Consider the following 19,193-nt stretch of genomic DNA (forward strand, 5'->3'; position numbering starts at 1 on the left):
TTCTTAGGAAGAGGTAACGGAGCTTGAAGGCACACACTCCATGATTCAGAAACAGCTTCTTCCCCTCTCCCATCTGGACAATGGACACACGAAAACTACCTCACTACTTTTTTATTTCTGATTTCTTTTGCACTACTTATTTAATTTTATTTAACAGTGTTGGCGCGTGGCCTAGCAGATAAGGCATCGGTCTAGTGATCTGAAGGTCACTGGTTCGAGCCTCAGCTGAGGCAGCATGTTGTGTCCTTGAGCAAGGCACTTAACAACACATTGCTCTGCGATGACACCGGTGCCAAGCTGCTTGGGTCCTAGTGCCCTTCTCTTGGACAACATCGGTGGCATGGAGAGGGGAAGGCCTGCAGCTTGGGCAACTGCCGGTCTCCCATACAACCCTGCCCAGGCCTGCACCCTGGAAACCTTCCAAGGCACAAATCCATGGTCTCACGAGACTAACGGATGCCAATAATTTAATTTAACTGTTTAATACACTTACAAGATTTTTTCCTTCTCTATTATCATGGATGGCATTGTGCTGCCGACGCAAAGACAACAAATTTCACGGTGTATGCCGGTGATATTAAACCTGATTCTGAAAATGGTGACTAAACAAGGCCCAATCAGAGACAAGTCCATTGTAGAGCAAGAGATGGCCCGTAGGTTTCTGCAGCTGAGGCAGAGTTAAGGTTGTGCAGGTCGATTCATGCATCCATTGGTTTCAAACTGACGTACGCAGCAATAATGCTGCCTCAGCAATAGACTTCCCCCAAGACCGGTTGTGTGGGGCTTCCAGCCTGGTGGCAGCAGTAAGAAGAGGCACGGCTTTGCTGGCAAGAACCCTTGACAATGGCTGCAGCTTTTCTTGAGGTAGTGCCTTCGGTAGATGCTGTTCCCGTGATGGGCGAGGCTGTTGTCCGCTACTCTCCGCAGCCTCTTGCGCCCCTGGGCTGTCCCAGGCCGTGACGCAACCAGTAAGGATACTTTCCCCAATGCGTGCGTAAACGTTTGTTGGAGCATTTGGTGATTATAGAGTCATCGGGATCTACAGAAACTGGCCTTTAACCCCATCTAATCCATGCCAACCTGGTTTCTGTCTCGTCTCTTCTTCCCACGCACAGACCATAGACCTTCACACCTCTTTCACCCACTTACCCATCCAAGGGGTAAAATGGCTGACCACAGGGAAATCCTGTTGGTTGTGGCAGGTGGAGCAAAGATGCCCAATGAAATGGTTCCACCATCTAGGGCAAATCTCGACGTCCAGGTGGACTGCTCCTGCTCCTATTTCTTATGTTCTTAGGTCTCACTGCTGTAGAGGGGGCCACATCGGGAGCACTGGCTACATTCGGTGACCCCCCAATGGACTCACAAGGACCTTAGTCAGAAGGTCTGTTTGGGGCCCTGAATGGTAGTGAGGGAGGAAGTGAAGGGGAGATGCAGCACTTGACCCGTTTGCAGGGGTAAGTGAGAGGAGGGATATCAGTGGACAAAGGAGTCACAGAGAGAGTGATCCCTGCAGAAAATGAAGAGTGGAAGTAAGGAAAGATGTGTTTAGTGGTAGGATCCTGTTGAAGATGGAGCAGATTATGGAGAACGTTGCAGTGCACGTGGAGGTTCATGGGGTGGTGGGTAAGGACAAGGGGAACTCTATCCAGTTGTGGTGGTGGGGTGATCAGATGAGGTTGGACATCCAGAAAATGGAGGAGAGACAGCTGATGGCAGCATCGATGATAGAGGAAGGGCAACTTCAATCTTTGAAGAAGGAAGACACAGCACATGTTTTAGAATGGAAAACCACATCCTGAGAAAACGTGGTGGAGATGGAGGAACTGAGGTCAAGGATTGGATGCTGACACCCATTTTGTAAAGACACTGTCCAGAAAGAGGAAATGATGAATCACTTCTGTACGGGGTTGGAGGTTTTGATGTCATTGTCGCTGTTTTTTTTTGCGAGGGAGGGATTTGGGGGGTTTTGGGCTTGATGTTCCAGCTGCTGTTTTCAATGCGAGTGATTTGTTAGCTTTTGTGCGAGGAAGAGGTGGACATTTGGTGTCTGCAAGTTTTGTTTCTTTTTCATGTGGGGAGGGTGTCGATGTCTTTTCTATTTTGCTTTATTTCATGGCTATCTGAAGAAGGTGAATATGGGAGGTGTATTATACATGCAGACTTTGACTATAACATGAACCTTTTAGGAAAATCTGTGAAGAATAATCATGGTCATGAATCCAGGATCACCTACTTCATACGACATGGCACATAATGATGATTATTTTAAGTGAGGAAGGGGTTAACAGAGTTATTGATATCTTTCCTGTAGGACTGCGATTGGTTCTGTTAGGCGGGGCCAGCATTGATTTGCTTAAGCATGCTGGGATTGGTTGAGTTGATCGATGAGAGAACATAGGACTGGACAGGCCTGGGATTTGATTGGATAGATTAAGCTGGGTAATTGATCCATTTTGCCTTGACAAGGCTGCACCGGATGACTGCCTTAGATTGGGATTGGCTGGACGAGACTGAATTGGGATTTGCTGAGTTGAGATGATCTAACTAACTTCCCTTTGGGGTGAACAAGTTCAAGGATTGGCAGGGAATTGGTTCCCAGCTTAATGTTTATTATTCCATCAAACATCACTGAAACTGGTTAACCAGTCCCCGGCACCAGCGGTGTTGTCACATCTGGATTCTACAATGTTGTTTTCATCGCCTGTAAATCTCCAGCTCAATGCACACACACACACACACACACACACACACAGTCACAGAGGTAACAGTCAAGATCAAAGCCACTCTTGGGGACATTTTCATCTTCCCTCTGGAGACTTTTATACCACAACCCTACAGACTGAGCTCTGCTGTGGTTGGACCAGAAGAGGCCCAAGTGGTTTTAAAGCCAGGGAAGGGCTACACTTTTTTTTATTAAACAAAACACACTTTATTCAAAAATAAAGTTATGTACAATAAACCATTCAATGACTCTCAGTCCTTTACAACTGTTTCCATTACAGTCATTACAGTCCCAGGTGGCACTCTGTTACTTCATATTTACATACAGTGGTTTAGGGGTATACACCCCGCCACCCACCCCTCAACTCCCAGGGGAGAAGAACCCCAGACTGTGGTTCTTCCCTACTGGGCCCTTGCGGTGGCTGCACCGAGTTTGAGTGCGTCCCTCAGCACGGACTCCTGCAGCCGAGAGTGTGCCAGTCGGCAGCATTCCCCCACGGACGTCTCCGTGTGCTGGTAGACCATCAAGTTTCGGGCTGACCAAAGAGCATCTTTGACCGAGTTGATGATCTGCCAGCAGCACCGGATGTTGGTCTCCGTGTGCGTCCCCGGGAACAGCCCGTAGATCAGAGAGTCCTCTATTACGCAGCTGCTGGGGATGAACCTCGACACTGTCCCTTCCATCCTCCTCCACACCTTCTCCGCGAACCCACAGTGTGCAAAGAGGTGGGTCACCGACTCCTCCTCACTGCAGTCCTCCCGTGGGCAGAGGGGTGTGGAGACGACGTTCCGGGCATACAGGAGGGATCGGACTGGGAGGGCCCCTCTCACCGCCAGCCAGGTGAGGTCTTGGTGCCTGTTGGAGAGGTCTGGTGATGAGGCATTTTGCCAGGAACTGGACGGTCTGCTCAGGGAACCACCCCACTGTCTCCATCTCGTCCTTCTCCTGCAGTGCCTGCAGGACCTTACGTGCTGACCACTGCCTGATGGCCCTGTGGTCAAAGGCGTTGACCTGAAAGAACTTCTCTATGAAGGACAGGTATGGTGGCAACGACCAGCTGACGGGTGTTGCGCGGGAAAGGGGCCAGGCCCATCCTTCGTAGCCAGGGCGACAGGTAGAACCTGGGCACATAGTGGTACTTGGTGCCCACGTACCTGGGATCCACACACAACCTGATGCAGCTACACACGAAGCTGGCCATCAGGGTGAGGGTGACATTGGGGACATTTTTGCCCCCGTTGTCCAGGGACTTGTGCATGGTGGTCCGTCTGACCCGCTCCATCTTGGATCCCCAGACGAATCTGAAGACGGCTCGGGTGATTTCCGAGCTGAAGGAGCGGGGGACTGGCCACACCTGCGCCAAGTACAGCAGCCAAGAGCACCTCACACCTGATGACCAGGTGATTGCCCGCTATCGATAGGGAGCGCCCTCCCCACAGCCCCAGTTTCTGTTTGACCTTGACAGTCCGCTCCTGCCAGTTCTTGTTGCACACCTCGGCCCCTCCAAACCAACTCAACACCTTCACATATCAGCCCTGATGGTGAAGCGGACGCTGGATCGGTCGGGCCAGTTGCCGAAGAGCACGGCTTCGCTCTTCGTGCGGTTGACCCTGGCCCCCGACGCCTGCTCGAACTGTCCGCCGATGCCGATCCGCCGGCGAACTGACCTCGGATCGGAGCAGAAGACGGTGACGTCGTCCATGTCCAGGGAGGTTTTGACTTGGGTCCCTCCGCTGCCTGGCAGCGTCACCCCTCCTATGCCCCCATCCCTCCTGATGGCTTCTATACAGCACGCAGAGGGGAGTGGACTAACAGTGCCATAGCTGGCGGTTGTGAAGAGATAAACTGGGTTTATCTTCACTTGGAAGAGAATATCTGCAGATGCTGGAAATCCAAGCAACACCCACTGGAGTAACTCAGCAGGCCAGGCAAAAGAGTGAACAGTCGGCGACCCTTCCCCAGGGACCTGCTGAGATCCTCCAGCATTTTGTGTGTGTTGCTTCTAAAACCCTGTTCCCCCACAGCAGAAAGGACCAGAACTAGAGGGTGCAGTTTTAAGGTGGGAGGGGTAAAGTTTAAAGGAGACGCGAGAGGACGGTTAATCAGCTCGGGGGTGGGGAGAAAGGCGGTCCACTGATCTGAAGTGCTGCCCATCAGCGAGGCCGGCGACTCCCCAGCACCAGAGCGGGTTCCCCAACACTGTGGCAAACCCGAAGGCGGGCTTCTTTCATTTTCACGTTTTTAACCATTTATTCATCTGTGTTTTTCATTGAATCCTGCAGTTTGAATGGGAGTTGAGCTCAGCCTCTTTCTCACTGACCCTGCTTTCACCCCTCCCCGATGCCCTCAGAGTCAGAGAGCACGTCTGTCGAAACACACAGAGAGATGGCCGCGTGTCACCCCACACTCCGGCGCCAACGCAACACGAAGCCCAGCAATAAATTAACAGCAGCAAATCAAACCCCGGACTGTTCTCCAGGCTCCTCCACTTCGGTGGCGACCTCCATTCCAGCTGTTGACAAGACTCCAGTCTCCACTCGTACCTCCTGTTTGCCCCCAGTGTCCTCCATCATCCTCACTGGCCTTTGAAGGGAGAATGGACTCCGGAAATTCTTCATTCCCATGCCCACGTTGCTGGCTTTCAAACGCAGAGCGAAGGCCGAGACTCCGATTGCACCCCAGTCCCCAAACCCCGATCTGATCTCTAACTCACCCACATCCCTGCCCCCCCCCCCCCGAAACCAGCCCTACAAACCGACTAGGTTGGAGCCACTGCCCCACAACCGGACTCTGGAACGGGACACTCGACAGGTCGGCTTATGTGGGATCGTGCGCGGTCCTGGCCCTGGTCCCCCCTCCACGCCGGAGGAACGAGAGGCTTGTTATCAAGGTGCAGCTGAAGTTTATCAGACAGGTTCCAGGGTCGGTGGAGGTGAGATCAAGCTGGCTGCTGTTTGGGTCGGATTTCCCCGGGGTTTAGGAAAGCAAGGGATAACATATTTTAGGGTTAGGGTTAGATTATGCGGACAGTGGGCGAAAAAGCCCTCTTGTGCTTTTTGATCTCGTCACTTGAGATTCAGTTTCACGCGACCCTGCCACTTTGATCTGGCCCACGCCTTCACTAACCAGGTCCAACACTTGCCTTTGTTGAATCTTGCCCCTCTCGACATAGGATATCCGGTTTGTGGGGGTTTAGCAAGGGTTAATCGGGGTGTGCTTAGGTTTTGTGGGGCCGAAACCAGGGCTAATCGGGGAGTTAGGGTTCTGTAATGATCAATAGACCAATTACTTGAAGTCAAATGACTTTGCCTGGTATCTCAGGGCTGGGTGTGTCTGCACCTATGTCACCCATCTCTGCCATCTGTCCCATACCCCTCTCACGGTGCTCACTCTTGCCAGTCCCAACATCCTTTACTCTCGCCAGCTTTACAAACTCAGCGCTGTGCAAAAGTCTCAGGTGCCCTTGCTCTCTAAGTGTATCTTAAGATTTTTGCACAGTACTGTTTGCACGTTTCTAAGCACCACATGGTGCTCCAGACCAGCGAGCACCAGCCTGCTGTGTGGCTGGAAGAGTGCACCCTGCCCCTTTAAACTGTGCCCATCGCAGCTCCGGCTTTTCCCTGAGGATTGCCAGAGTGAGGTGTCGTTCCAGTACGCGCCCGGCCCCGGAGGGGGTATCCGACAGTTAACGACATCTGCTGGGCGGTCTGAGCTCTGTGTGAGCGTTACTGGGCCCAGGATGCTGGAGCTCCGGGCTCAGGTCTGGCTGTGAGAACTTGCAAGGTTACTGTGGAGGCCGGTGTCTGCACGTCGACAGGACCCCGTTAGACTGAGACGCAGTCACGCACTCCTGAAACACCCCCTCAGTCTGCAGTTTGCACACTAGAGGGCACGGGGTTCAGGTGAGAGGCGGCCGATTCAGTACAAACTAGAGGGGAACTTTACTTATCTTCAGAGATACAAGACGCTGCAGATGGTGCAACCTGGAGCAACACAAGAGGCGCTAGCAGAGGTTGCCAACCTGGGGTCCACAGACCCTGTGGTATAATAAAGGTTGGGAAATCCTGGCTGAGGAACTCAGTGGGCGGGCGGGGGGGGAACAGACAGCTTTTGTTTCGGGTAAAGGCCTTTATTGCTTCACACTCATCAGTCTGTACATGCACAGAGATGCCAGTGGAAGTGGATGAGGCAGGCCCATGGCCGATATTAGATAGGATCCTTCAGAGTAGGGGGTTCAAAACTTTTTTAAATGATAGGAAAACACCAGACAGGAAGGTGTGAGGAATGTCAGGAAAAGAAATCAGCAGAACATGTAATTCAAATTCTGAGTTGCAGGAAGCATGGGATACAGAGAGAGATGATGAGAATTAATCTAAGGGAATTGGGGAGAGCAGGAATTCACATTGTAAGGGTTACTGGGCATGGGTGAGAGGGCACAGGTCAGGGTACTTTTAGCTTTCTTAAGGGGGTACGGGTTTTTTTTAAGGATATGACGGATAAGCAGGAATAGGGTACTAGGATGGCCAACAATGGGAGGATAAAGTGTAGGTTAGGGTTTATCTGTGTGTGTGATTGGGTGAATGCCAGTCTATTGCACACTCCGGAGCAGAAGGTGGCGGTACTGCACCATTACGCTGGGGGCGGGGGGGGGGTGGCGGCAGTGGGGGAGGAGGAGGAGGAGGAAGAAAACGAGGATGTAGAAGAACTTTTTATGCCAGGGACCAACGCCATTAATCAGGGGTTCTGCCGATCACAGATTGGGAACCCTGTGTTAGGTAGATATGGGCCAAACGAGAGAGACTTAAATCACTTGGGTCAATGGGCCTGTTTCTGTGCTGTATGACTCTGTTAGGGAGATTCACAACCCCACTTTATTGCTGTGTTACACTAATGATGCTTCTACATCTCCATCCTGAACAAAAGCCGGGCTGACTTGAATCACAGGAAGTTTATGCCGGCAGCTCACTTGAAGGATGCAGATCAGAAATGGGCCGAAGGGCCTGTATGTATCTGTGCTGGAGCTCTGCCTGTGGTGGGGAGCAGGCTTGCGAGGCCAGATCAATACACACAATGTGCTGGAGGGTCTTCAGCGGGTTAGGGAGCACCTACGGAGAAGAATAAACAGTCGACGTTACGGGCTGAGACCCTCCCTGAAGACATGGGGTCTTGGCCCAAAATGCCAACTGTTTATCCTTCTCCCTGATCTGCTGAGCTCCTGAACTGTTTGTACGTGTTGTTTTGGAATTTCAGGCATCAGCAGCATCTCTCGTCGTCGCTGAGGGGCAAGACGCCCAGCCCCTGCTGTTGACCTTGTCAATCTCTCGGGCAGCGGGCAGCCATCTCCCAAATTACCCGGAGCCAGGGAGCTGCCATTCCCAGTGCAGAGGACCAGTAATTTCATTCACCACAAAGGAACTCACACACAGTCCAGGCAGCGAGGAATCTGGTGAGGCAGCAAAGCCGAACGTTCATTTTAATAAATGCCAACATGTTTGACCTCAACCGAAGGCAACTCCCTGTCAAAGCGGGTCGTCCGTGAACCCCACGGGTTTACCCTTTGGTCTTCCTCTCATGTGACACCCGGCCGAGGTCCTGGCGAGGGCGAGAGGGCGAGACGGGTGGTGAGGCGACCGTGTCCCTGAGGTAGCTCGTTCACTCGCTAGTTTTTCACACGAGGGGCCACTCCCATGATTCGGAAAATGAAGCCCGCGATCTTCTCGTAGATGAGGAACATCAGGGCAGAGGTCAGGACTGTCTGCAGCAGCTTGGCCTCCAGGCCCTTGTAGAGACCCTGGAAACCCTGCCTCCTGCGGAGAGGGGAGAGACAGGTCACAGTGCTTGTAACACAAACCCGGAGCAGAGAGGTAAAGGCCAGGCGGTCCCGGAGAATGAGAACTCACTGACAATTCCCTTCGCACACTGCAATATCCTCAAGAGCAGTCATCTCCACCCCTTCGTCCGATCAGCCCTCTGAACTCATCCGGTTCAAAGGGCAACCCTTCAACAGTGCAGGGGCGAGTTAGGAGTGCAGTTGCAGGCCTGAGTTTTACCAGCTCCCCTCAGTGGGAGCAGAAACTCGGAGGTGGAACCCACCCCAGGCGGACTGGGGTCTCACTTGCCCCACCACCTCAATTCTCCAGGCCCTTCAACCAGCTGGTAGTGCGAGGGAACGGGGGTGGCACACGTCTGATGAGGGTGGGCAGGAAAGGAAGCACGGGAGAGGGACAGGCACAAGAGAATGGGAAAGGGGAATGTCTGGGCGGGTGGGATTGGTGAATTTTTTCCCCCAACAGCATAGACTTGAGGGGCCAAATGGCCTCCTCATACAGAGTCGTGCGGCAGAGTAGTGGCTGCTTTAGACCACCGAGTCCGTGTGACTACCATTCTCTGCACTCTCCTCCGATACCCCCACTGACACACACGGGCAGTTAGTGGGGCAAGAGGAATGTGTGCTACCTATTCACACTACCAGCTGGTTGAAGGGCCTTGGAGAGGGCCATTCACTACAGGACCCCCAGCTCCTGTACCCACAGCATTTGCGTGGCAGTGCCAGTTGAGTTTCTGGATGCCCGCTGCCCCAGAGTGCGGGTGGTGGGGAGCGTGGCAGTGGTAATATCGCTGGGCACAGGGCAGTGGCAGACTCTCTCTCGTTGGGGATGGGAGCCCCCCGATTCTGAGCCACATTACCTTCCACCTCCTCAGCCGATGCCCGAACACCGTCCAGGGCTGCTCCTCTTGCCCAGGGGTTGTGAGCGGGACTGAACTCTGGGCCGTCATCGCTTCTGGCCTCGGGATAGAAGACGGGCCATCAGTGAGGGAGCCGAGGGTCACCCTGAGGCTGAGATGATCGACCGACCATCACATCCGTCTTTATTCTCCTCTGGGCGGGATTACAACTGCCGCCACCGAAGCCCTTCTCCTCTCGTTCCTTCGGACCAAGTTTGGGGCAGAGGGGCCGAATGGCCTACTCCTGTCCCGTTGTGGACTCCAGAACAAGGGTAATGGGGTGTGGCAGCTCATTGCAGAGTAACTGCTGCCGGTTGGCATTGTCCGCGACACAGCATGACACTCCGCTGAGCAATCGAGGGCGGACAGTCGGCCAGTCGATAGATGCCCTGTTTTCCACCAACTGGAATCACTTCGGGCACTCCCCGCACCGTGAGGTAGCTGCCAGCTCTGTTCGCTCACCGACAGATTGCCGAGAAGCACAGCCAGTTCTCGGGGAGCTTTTCGGAACAGCAGCTGGGGTGTTGGACCCGGATCTCTCTGATCGGCTGGCGACTGCCTGTGTGAAGGTGGGATGTCAGGAGGAGGAGGAGAGGGGAGGGGTCTCCCACTCACCAAGCCTGGGTCCACACGGGTATGAATGTCCCAGCCCACCTCCCCACCCACCCAATGCTGGGGGTGTTCTAGGAGCCCCCTTCTCCCATTAGCCGGTCAGTTTTTCATGTGCAAGGGAGATGTCACCTCCAGAACTGTGGGGTCATTACTGCAACAAAGGAGGCTATTCAGCCCTCTGAATCCATTCCAGCCCCTGCTACACCACCCTCTCTCTGAGACCCCTCCGTTTCCCTCTCCAAAGACAACACTGACTTTGTTTTCACCCCAGTGAGCTCACACGGCACAGTATCTGCTGCCAGCAAAGAAGCCGTTCGGCCCATTGAGTCCAGCCTAGCTATGTCAAAATGATTCCGGATGGCCCAGTCCTCCGCTGCTCCCCAAAAAGAGGCAGATCATTCCCCTCAGCCCCTGCCCGGACAACAGGGAGAGGAAGACATTTACCCAGGGCTGGGCAGACCGACCATGAACACACTGAAGGGCAGGGAGATTACGAGGGGCCAAATGACCCACCCTTATCCTATTGCACACTCCCGAGGGGATATGTGGCTTTAACAGAGGGAGACCTGGGGCAGGAGGGGCAGGTGTTCTGATCTACAGGGACGGATTAAACCGGCCAGCATTTGCAGATGGACCGAGAGGCTTCCATCATGAGGCCTGGCCAAGTCGCTCACCAAACCAGGGGCAGTACTCACTTCACTCTCTGACTCAAGAGGTAGAAGATGCTTCGGAGACTTCCCAGAATCCCTCTCCCTCGCTCCATCTTCCGCTGGCTGAACTGAGCAGAGAGAACAGGCCCATTAACACAGAGCTAGGCCGGGGCCCCAGTCCGCCGGCTGACTGAACGCGCTAAAGTGCCATTCAGCTCCCCTGCTGAACGCCCACCCCTGCAGCATCACAACCCCTGCCCCACCAGAGCTTTCGTTGCAGTAACGGAGCAGTCCACAAGATTCAGAGAATCCAAATACAAAAGGGTCACTGACCAGGTTTGGCGTGCTCGGTGGCGATAGCTTAGCTGGCCGCTGTACCCAGTATTCTGTGACCGCCAATAATCTTACCGGGAAGGGGGCCAGCGTCTCAGATTAACAGTACATTCCCAGCTCCCTCAGACGTGCACGAGGGCCTCGGAGGAGGTGCTGTCACCAAGGACTCTGGCAAATTTCTACGGATTCTGACTGTTTGCATCAAGACCTGGTGCAAAGGCTCCAATGCAGAGAATTGAAAGAGGCTGCAGCAGGTCATAGACTCAGCTGGCATAACCCTCCCCGCCAGAGGGCATCTCCACAGGTGGTACCTCCAGAAGTGGCATCCATCATTAAGGACCCACACTCCAGGGACGTCCCCTGTTCTCATGGCTACCACCAGGGAGGAGGTACAGGAGCCTGAAGACACACACTCAATGATTCAGGAACAGCTTCATCCCCTCTGCCAATCGGACTTCTTAACGGTCCATGAACCCGAGCTCACTGTTTCTCTTGTCACCATTTACTACACTTACATGCAACCTGTAGTAATTTTAACATCTTGCACTGTACTGCTGCCACGAAACAGTAAATTTCACGACATACATTAGTGAGAATGAACCCGATTCGGAACTGCTTGCTGTCACTGCCCAGCCGACGGGCCAGTCTCTGGAAGCCATGCAGCACAAAGGGTTAAACATAGAAGAGTGCGGCACAGGAGCAGGCCCTTTGGCGCACAATGTGCCAGATCAGTCAGAAAGTCAATTACCTCCCCCCTCAAAAACCAATCCCTCCCATCTACACAACGTCCACACCCCTCCATCTACCTCGCATCCATGCGCCTGTCTAAACTTTTCTTAGAGGGAATTTACATCCACTAGACTGAGTGAAAAAAAACTTACCCTCACATCCACCCCTCTTTGAACCTACCCCCTCACACCTTCAATGCATGCCCTCTGTATTAGACATTTCTATCTGGAGAACAGATACTCCCTGTCCACTCTATCTCTGCCCCTCATAATCTTGGATAAACCTCTATCAGATCTCCCCTCAGCCTCTGACACTCCAGAGTTTGTCCAGCCTCTCGTGACAGCACATGCCCTCTAAACCAGGCAGCATCCTGGTGACCCTCTTCTGCTCCCTCTCCAAAGCCTCAACTTCCTTCCTATAGTGGGTCGACCAGAACTGAACACACTACTCCAGATGTGGCCTAACCAGATGCTTATGAAGTTGCAACACAACTTCCTGCTTCATTTCCTCCTACACAGCCCATAACCCTCCATTTTTCTTACATCCACGTGTCTAAGAGTGTCTCTATTGTATCTCCCCTGCCAGCACCCCCCACACACACACAAAGAGCATGTCAGCCACACTTGCCACTGTGTACATTGCCCCTAAAGTTCCCTCCACCCATTTAAACGGACGTCCCCTGGTGTTAACCGTTGTCACACTGGGGGGGGGGGGTAAACACTGGCTCTGTTAATGCCTCCCATTATCCTGTACACCTCGATCAAGTCGGCTTTCATTCCCCATCGAGCTCCTGTGAAATGCTGGACCTGGTTGGAGGCGTGAAGTGAACCCCAGCCGTCCCCACCGAAGCTCGACCAACTTACCCGAAGTAAGGACTGCACAGTCTGTAGCGGGTACGTTAACGTGGTGGCAATTGCCTTGGCAATGGCTCCGATAATGAAGACCTCGAGAGAGAGGAGCTGGGGGAACAAGAGAAGCTTCTGGAAAACACGGCCCAAGCCATCTACTGCGTCCCAGGGCTCTCTCAAATCTCTGGAACCCCAAACTCCGCCCCCTATACCCAGGACTCTCTGACCTCTAGGGTCTAACACTTGACCCCCAACCCTTGACCTCTGGGGCCCTGATTCCCTCCCCCCCCCCCCCCCACCAGTCCCAGGGCTCTCACGGACCCCAGGTTGTACCTGGGTTCTGAGCTCCGATCCAACAGTCTCAGCTGAAACCAGGTACCCCGAGAGGGTCCAAAGGGAGTCAAGACCAATTTCAACCCCATCCACCTTCGCACGGGTCCTCTGGAATTCCATATCCTGGGAGTACATGACCCACAGACAACAGCAACTGGGGCAAACCCTTCCCCTGGACTCCTTCCCCCTAGCAGGACTCTACCCTCTTCTACCATCGGTTCAATCTTCACCTCCACCCCCTTCTCCCAACACCAACCACCTCCTCCCTCCCCAACCCTCTCTCCCCTTCTCCCATGCCCAGCAACTTCTCCATTCCCTTCCTCAGGACTAACCCCTCCCCCCTAGCAGGACTCTACTCAATCTTACCCCCCTTCTCCCAGAACCAATCACATTCTCCCTCTCCCCTCCTCTCCCATGACCAACGACCCTCCGTTCCCTCACCTCAGGTCCAAGCCCCACCACCCAAGACCAACCCCTCCCCATTCCTCTTCCACAGTCTAGTCCAGCCTCCCCTCTTTTCCCATCCAACCACCAGCTCCCGCCTCCCCCTACCTCAGTCCGCCCCTTCATCAGCTGCCGCTTCAGGCCCTCGTAGAACATGAACTGGATGGCGGGGTTGAAGACAAGAAGGAGAGAGGGGAAAGTGCTACTCCACAGTGCCGGCACCCCCTCCGTCTGCACGATCTGCGTCACTGCATCTGTAACACAGCCCGTACGTCGTGAAACGAGTTACATTAGCGGCAGCAGTACAACGCAATACACCATAATATAGAAACAATAAATCAGGCTTCTGTACCTCCTTCCTGGGAGGTGGGGGTTCTTAATGACGGACACCGCCTTCCTGAGGCGTCGCTCCTCGAAGATGTCTTCGGTACTATGGAGCCTTGTGCACAAATTGGAGCTGACTAATTTTACAAGTTTCTATAGCCTTCCTGTAGTTACAGCTTCTGAGTCAAGGACAGCCGTGGGCTGGGGTCACAGGTGACTCCCTGAACTCTGAAGCTGGTGTTCGGGACCCTTTACCCCCGGAGCGGGTGGGGTCTTGGGACCAGCCCTCGACTGCTGGAAGACGCCCGCCATCCCCCCTCCCTCTTCAGTGCTGTGACCCTTGGGGAGGGAACTGACCTCTGACCCGAGTCGCAGAGAAGCCACCAGCTGGAAGTCTAGTCAGAGCTGGATATAATATAAAAACAGATACCCCACCTCTCCCAGGAGTCTCCCGCATATTGACAGCGGCTCCTATTGGAGTATAAAAGTTACAACTTGCTATTTGCTAGAGAATGAAATCTTAGGAATGTAGAAGACAATGGTGTGTTAATGAGAGGAAGATAAGAGATGTAAATTATGTAGTCTGAGTTTGCTATTTGCTATGCTTGTACCCAATTTAGTAGGAGAATGAAATATTAAGAATGTAGAAGACACTGGTGTGTCAATGAGAGGTAGTTAAGAGATGTAGATTAGAACATGATTAAGTCAATGGATAGAAACAATAGTGGCGGATGTACTTGTGATACGCAACTACAGACCGATTGGATATGCTAATGCAACTAAACCAGGAGATTGCTATAAAAAAATGCTATGTCCAGGGATCGGTGAGCAATCAGCGACTAGCTCAATGACTGTCTCAGCTTTGATTTGCAAATTAAAGTTTAACCCTTCTTGAAGAATCTTCTGCGTCTCCTGGCCGTTTGTGGGGCATGGGAAACCACAACAAAATTGGCGACCATGGCAGGACCGGAAAGAGACCCGCGGAAAGGAAACGGTAGATCGGGGACGCTTCCCAGTCCTCTAGGGACCCCCACAAGGCTAACAGAATAAAGGGTGCACCCAAATAAAAGGTAAGCGCTTTTTGTGACAATTTGGACTAAGAATTCTGTTGGTTTTGGGGAGGTCTTGGAGTCTCAGAAGTGTGGAACCACTGCCGAAGGGTCTCTCCGGTCCAAAGAATCTGGCAGAATTGGGGGTTAACAGGAGGCTCAGAGAATTGATCAAGAACACTGCAGTGAGGGTAAGTACAAATAAGTTAATAAGAAGTTAAGAAAAATTCTTGTGGTGTTGGTAAGTCCCTGTTGATACCGCTTCGTATAAAATGAAGGTCTGAACGGGCAGGGAAAGGAAAAATAGAGAAAATCCTCGTGGATACCGCCTTAAGAGTTAAGTGTCTGAACAGACGAGGTGCAAAGAGCAAGTTCTGTGGGTACCGCTCTGAATAGAGGTCTGCATGGGCAGAACAGAATAGGAAACAAGGAAAGTCCAATATGTAGTTTAAAGCGCAGGTAGATAGACAATAGACTAGGCATAGAATTAGAGTAAATAATATTATCCAGTAAACGAACTGTGAATCTCTAAAATACATGACAGGTAAAGGAACGGCAATAGAGATTCTGAGCAAAAAATTCCCGATAAATAAATATGAGATCACAAAAACTTCAGAAAAATGGGAAAAGAGAACCAATAACCTGGTCACAAAGTGGCCAAGAGAAGGAACGTTTGATGTAAGTTTGTGCGAAGAAATGGAGGGACTAATTAAAAATTACAAACCAAAAGATAAATCTAAGAAAAGAGGGCAAAAAAGAGAACAAGAAATGGAAGTGCTAAAACTCTTCAGAACGGAGGGAGAAAGGCTGAGGAGGACAGGTAGAATATTAATTACAAGCGAGGAAGACACTCAGGTGTTGGAAAAACAGCCTGTAGAGAGAGAGGAGGGTACGGTGAGAAGCTGGCTTCGGCTCCGTACCCGGGTGAGAAAGAAACAGAAAAACCCCCTCCCTATAATGAGGAAGGAACCCCTAAGCAGTGCCCCCTGCTGACGGGGACAGTAAACATGCAGGGAGAAGTACAAGTTTGGGATAATGAGGAAGAAAAAAAACAATACGAGAAGGAAAAAGCGGCGATATGAAAGGAGATACAGGCAGAAAGGATAAAGGTGGAACAGGTACAGAGAGAAATGGAAGAAGGGATTGAACTGATGAAATACTTGAGAGAAGAAAAGGAATATGAGGAGTATCGGTTATACCATAGAAATAAACAGACTAGAAGGTGACTCAATGGAGGAGCAAGAGTTAAGTGGAGAGAGAGAGGATGTGAGAATTTGTGGGGAAGAGGTAGGAGGCAGAAGCCATGAAGAGCAGAAGGCGGCGAAAGGGGAGCAACTTGCAGAAGTAGAGAGAGAGCCAGATAAGTTACTGAGAGGGGATTGCCAGAAGAGATGCAAAAAATACTCCAGGGGCCAACCAAGTATTGAATCAAGACAGAAAGGAAGGACTCCACAAGGAGACCGAGGGAAGAAGAGAACCCCTGAGGCATTTGTGTGGGAGGCAGTAAAGACATACCCTGAAACAGATGGGGAATCAGTTGAGGAGGAGAGCCAGGGCAGGTGGGAAGAAGGAGGAAGAATGATGCCATTGTTAGTAAAAGGATCAGGACAAGTGCAGTATATCCCTTGGGGATCCCAGGACCTAGAAGGGCTGAAAAACATTCTGCCCAATCTACATGAAGGAGCAGGGAAATGGATTAGAGCCTTTGAAGAAGAAATGGCGGGACGATTATTGGCTATGGGAGATTTGAAGGCACTATTGATAAGGTTGATGGGAACCTCCAAATTTAACGACCGTGTAGGTAGGATTTAAGCATACCTGGTCAATACCTGTGGAGGAGGGGAACTGCGCAGGCGCGAGTGACGTCAGCGTCGAGCGCGCACTTTTAAAGGCAGGACTTCTTTTCAGAGCGGGCAGCGGAATCCGTGGGAGCAGAGTCCTGGGCTTTGGCTAAGTGGGCTTCGGCGTAAGGGGACTTCGGTAAGCCTGTGTGATTGCTCGCTGAGGGGAAGAAGGTAAGGTCACTAGGTGCTTTTTAGACTTATTCTATCAATCCAGTTCAGGTATGGGGGAGACAGTCAGAGCAGTGGTGTGCTCCGTATGCAGTATGTGGGAAGTCAGGGTCAACACAGTTGTCCCTGATGACCACACCTGCAAGAGGTGCGTCCAGCTGCAGCTCCTATCAGCCCGAGTTAGGGAGTTGGAGCAGGAGCTGGATGAACTACGGATCATTCGGGAGGTGGAGGCAGAGATGATAGGAGTTATCAGGAGGTAGTCACACCAAAAAACCAAGCAGTAGGCAAATGGGTGACGGTCCAGAGAGGCAGGGGGAGCAGGCAGAGAGAGCAGAGCACCCCTGCGGCCATTCCCATTAACAATAAGTATACCGTACTGGATACTGTTGATGGGGATGACCTACCAGGAATGAGTTGTAGTGGTCCTGCCTCTGGCACAGAGGTTGAACCCTCAACTAGAAAGGGGAGGAGGGAAGAGAAGAGAGCGATAGTTTTAGGGGATTCTATAGTTAGGGGGGGCAGATAGGAGATTTTGTGGGGCAGATCGGGAGTCCCGGATGGTATGTTGCCTCCCTGGTGCCAGGGTCCGGGACATCTCAGATCGGGTGCAGGCTATTCTTGAGAGTGAGGGCATGAACCCAGATGTAGTGGTCCATGCAGGGACCAACGATGTAGGTAAGGTGAGTGAGGGGGTCCTGCTTAGAGAGTTCAGGGAGTTAGGAGTGAAGCTGAAAGGCAGGACCTCCAGGGTGACAATCTCGGGATTGCTACCTGTGCCACGTGCGAGTGAGGCGAAGAATAGAATGATTATGCACATTAATACGAGGCTGAGAGCATGGTGCAGGAAGGAAGGGTTCAGGTTTTTGGATAATTGGTCTTTGTTCCAGGGACAATGGGATCTGTTTCGAAGGGACAGTCTAGATCTGAACCGGAGGGGTACTGACATTCTTGCAGGAGTGTTTGCCAGTGCTGTTCGGGGGGGGGGGGGGGGGTTTAAACTAGATGTGCAGGGGGCAGGGATCCAGATCCAGAGGGTTGGTCAGAAGGAGCATGGGGTTAAATGTGTGGAAGGTTTGGGTGATCTTGAGAAGGTCATCAAAATTCAGGGTGCAATTAGCCCGATGGAAGTTCAAGGAGCTGGGTTAGATACAGTAGACAGTGTTTTAAGCAAAGAGAGGAGGAATGGGCTAAGAGTTCTATACTTGAATGCGCGTAGTGTCAGAAATAAGACAGATGAGCTTGAAGCTCAGATGAAAATGGGGAACTACGATATTGTTGGGATAATGGATTCATGGCTGCAAGGGGATCAGGCCTGGGAATTGAGTTTACCAGGGTATACGTGCTATCGTAGAGACAGAAATATGGGAAGAGGGGGTGGGGTGGCCCTGTTGGTGAGGAATGAGATTCAGTCCTTAGCAAGAGGTGACTTGGGAACAGGGGAAGTAGAGTCTGTGTGGATTGAGCTGAGGAACAGTAAGGGTAAAAAGACCCTAATGGGTGTTGTGTACAGGCCCCCAAACAGTAGCGTGGATATTGGGTACAAGTTGATTAGGGAGTTAACATTGGCATGTGCTAAAGGTAATGCAGTCGTTATGGGAGATTTCAACATGCAGGTGAACTGGGAGAATCAGGTAGGTGCTGGACCCCACGATAGGGAGTTTGTGGAGTGTCTAAGGAATGTATTTTTGGAACAGCTTGTGCATGAGCCAACCAGGAACGAGGCTATTTTGGACTTGGTGATGTGTAATGAACAGGAATTGATAAGTGATCTTGAAGTAAAGGAGCCATTAGGAAGTAGTGATCATAACATGATAAGTTTTTATCTACAATTTGAGAGGGATAAGGGCAGATCAGAGGTGTCAGTGTTGCAATTAAATAAAGGAGACTACGGAGCCATGAGGAAGAGCTGGCCAAAGTTAAATGGGCGGATGCCCTGGCAGGAAAGACAGTGGATCAGCAGTGGCAGATATTCTTGGGCATAATACAAAAGATGCAAATGCAGTTCATTCCAATGAGAAGAAAGGATTCAAAGAGGGGGAAGGGGCCACAGTGGTTGACAAAGGAAGTCAGAGATTAAAGAAAAAGAAGTATGACAGTGCTAAGATGAGTGGGAATACAGATGATTGGGAAAGTTTTAAGGAACAGCAGATCTTAACTAAAAAAGCAATACGGAGAGAAAAAATCAGGTATGAGCTCAGTCTAGCCAGGAATATATAAGGGGATAGCAAAAGCTTTTTTAGCTATGTGAAGAGAAAGAAGATAGTTAAGAACAATGTTGGCCCCTTGAAGAATGAACTGGGAGAAATTGTTATGGGAAACAGGGAAATGGCAACAGAATTTAATGCGTACTTTAGATCTGTCTTCACCAGGGAGGACACAAGCAATCTCCCAGATGTATGGATGGG

The 19,193-nt window shown here is 51.7% G+C and overlaps 1 protein-coding gene across 1 annotated transcript in view; it reads right to left on the reverse strand.

Moving 5' to 3' along the window:
• Positions 1–8,167: 8,167 nt before the first annotated feature.
• The window catches only part of LOC132383095 (peroxisomal membrane protein PMP34-like), a 34,245-nt gene continuing 23,219 nt past the window's right edge, over positions 8,168–19,193 (reverse strand). Inside the window, exons 6-9 of the mRNA XM_059953881.1 lie at positions 13,509–13,654; positions 12,639–12,734; positions 10,759–10,841; positions 8,168–8,532 (exon numbers count right to left, since the gene is read on the reverse strand). Coding sequence (XP_059809864.1) covers positions 8,385–8,532; positions 10,759–10,841; positions 12,639–12,734; positions 13,509–13,654 — 473 coding nt within the window. The 3' untranslated portion in view covers positions 8,168–8,384. The remainder of the gene's footprint in view (positions 8,533–10,758; positions 10,842–12,638; positions 12,735–13,508; positions 13,655–19,193) is intronic.

The sequence above is a fragment of the Hypanus sabinus genome, chromosome 29 (assembly GCF_030144855.1).
Source record: "Hypanus sabinus isolate sHypSab1 chromosome 29, sHypSab1.hap1, whole genome shotgun sequence".
In the NCBI taxonomy this organism is placed as follows: domain Eukaryota; kingdom Metazoa; phylum Chordata; class Chondrichthyes; order Myliobatiformes; family Dasyatidae; genus Hypanus; species Hypanus sabinus.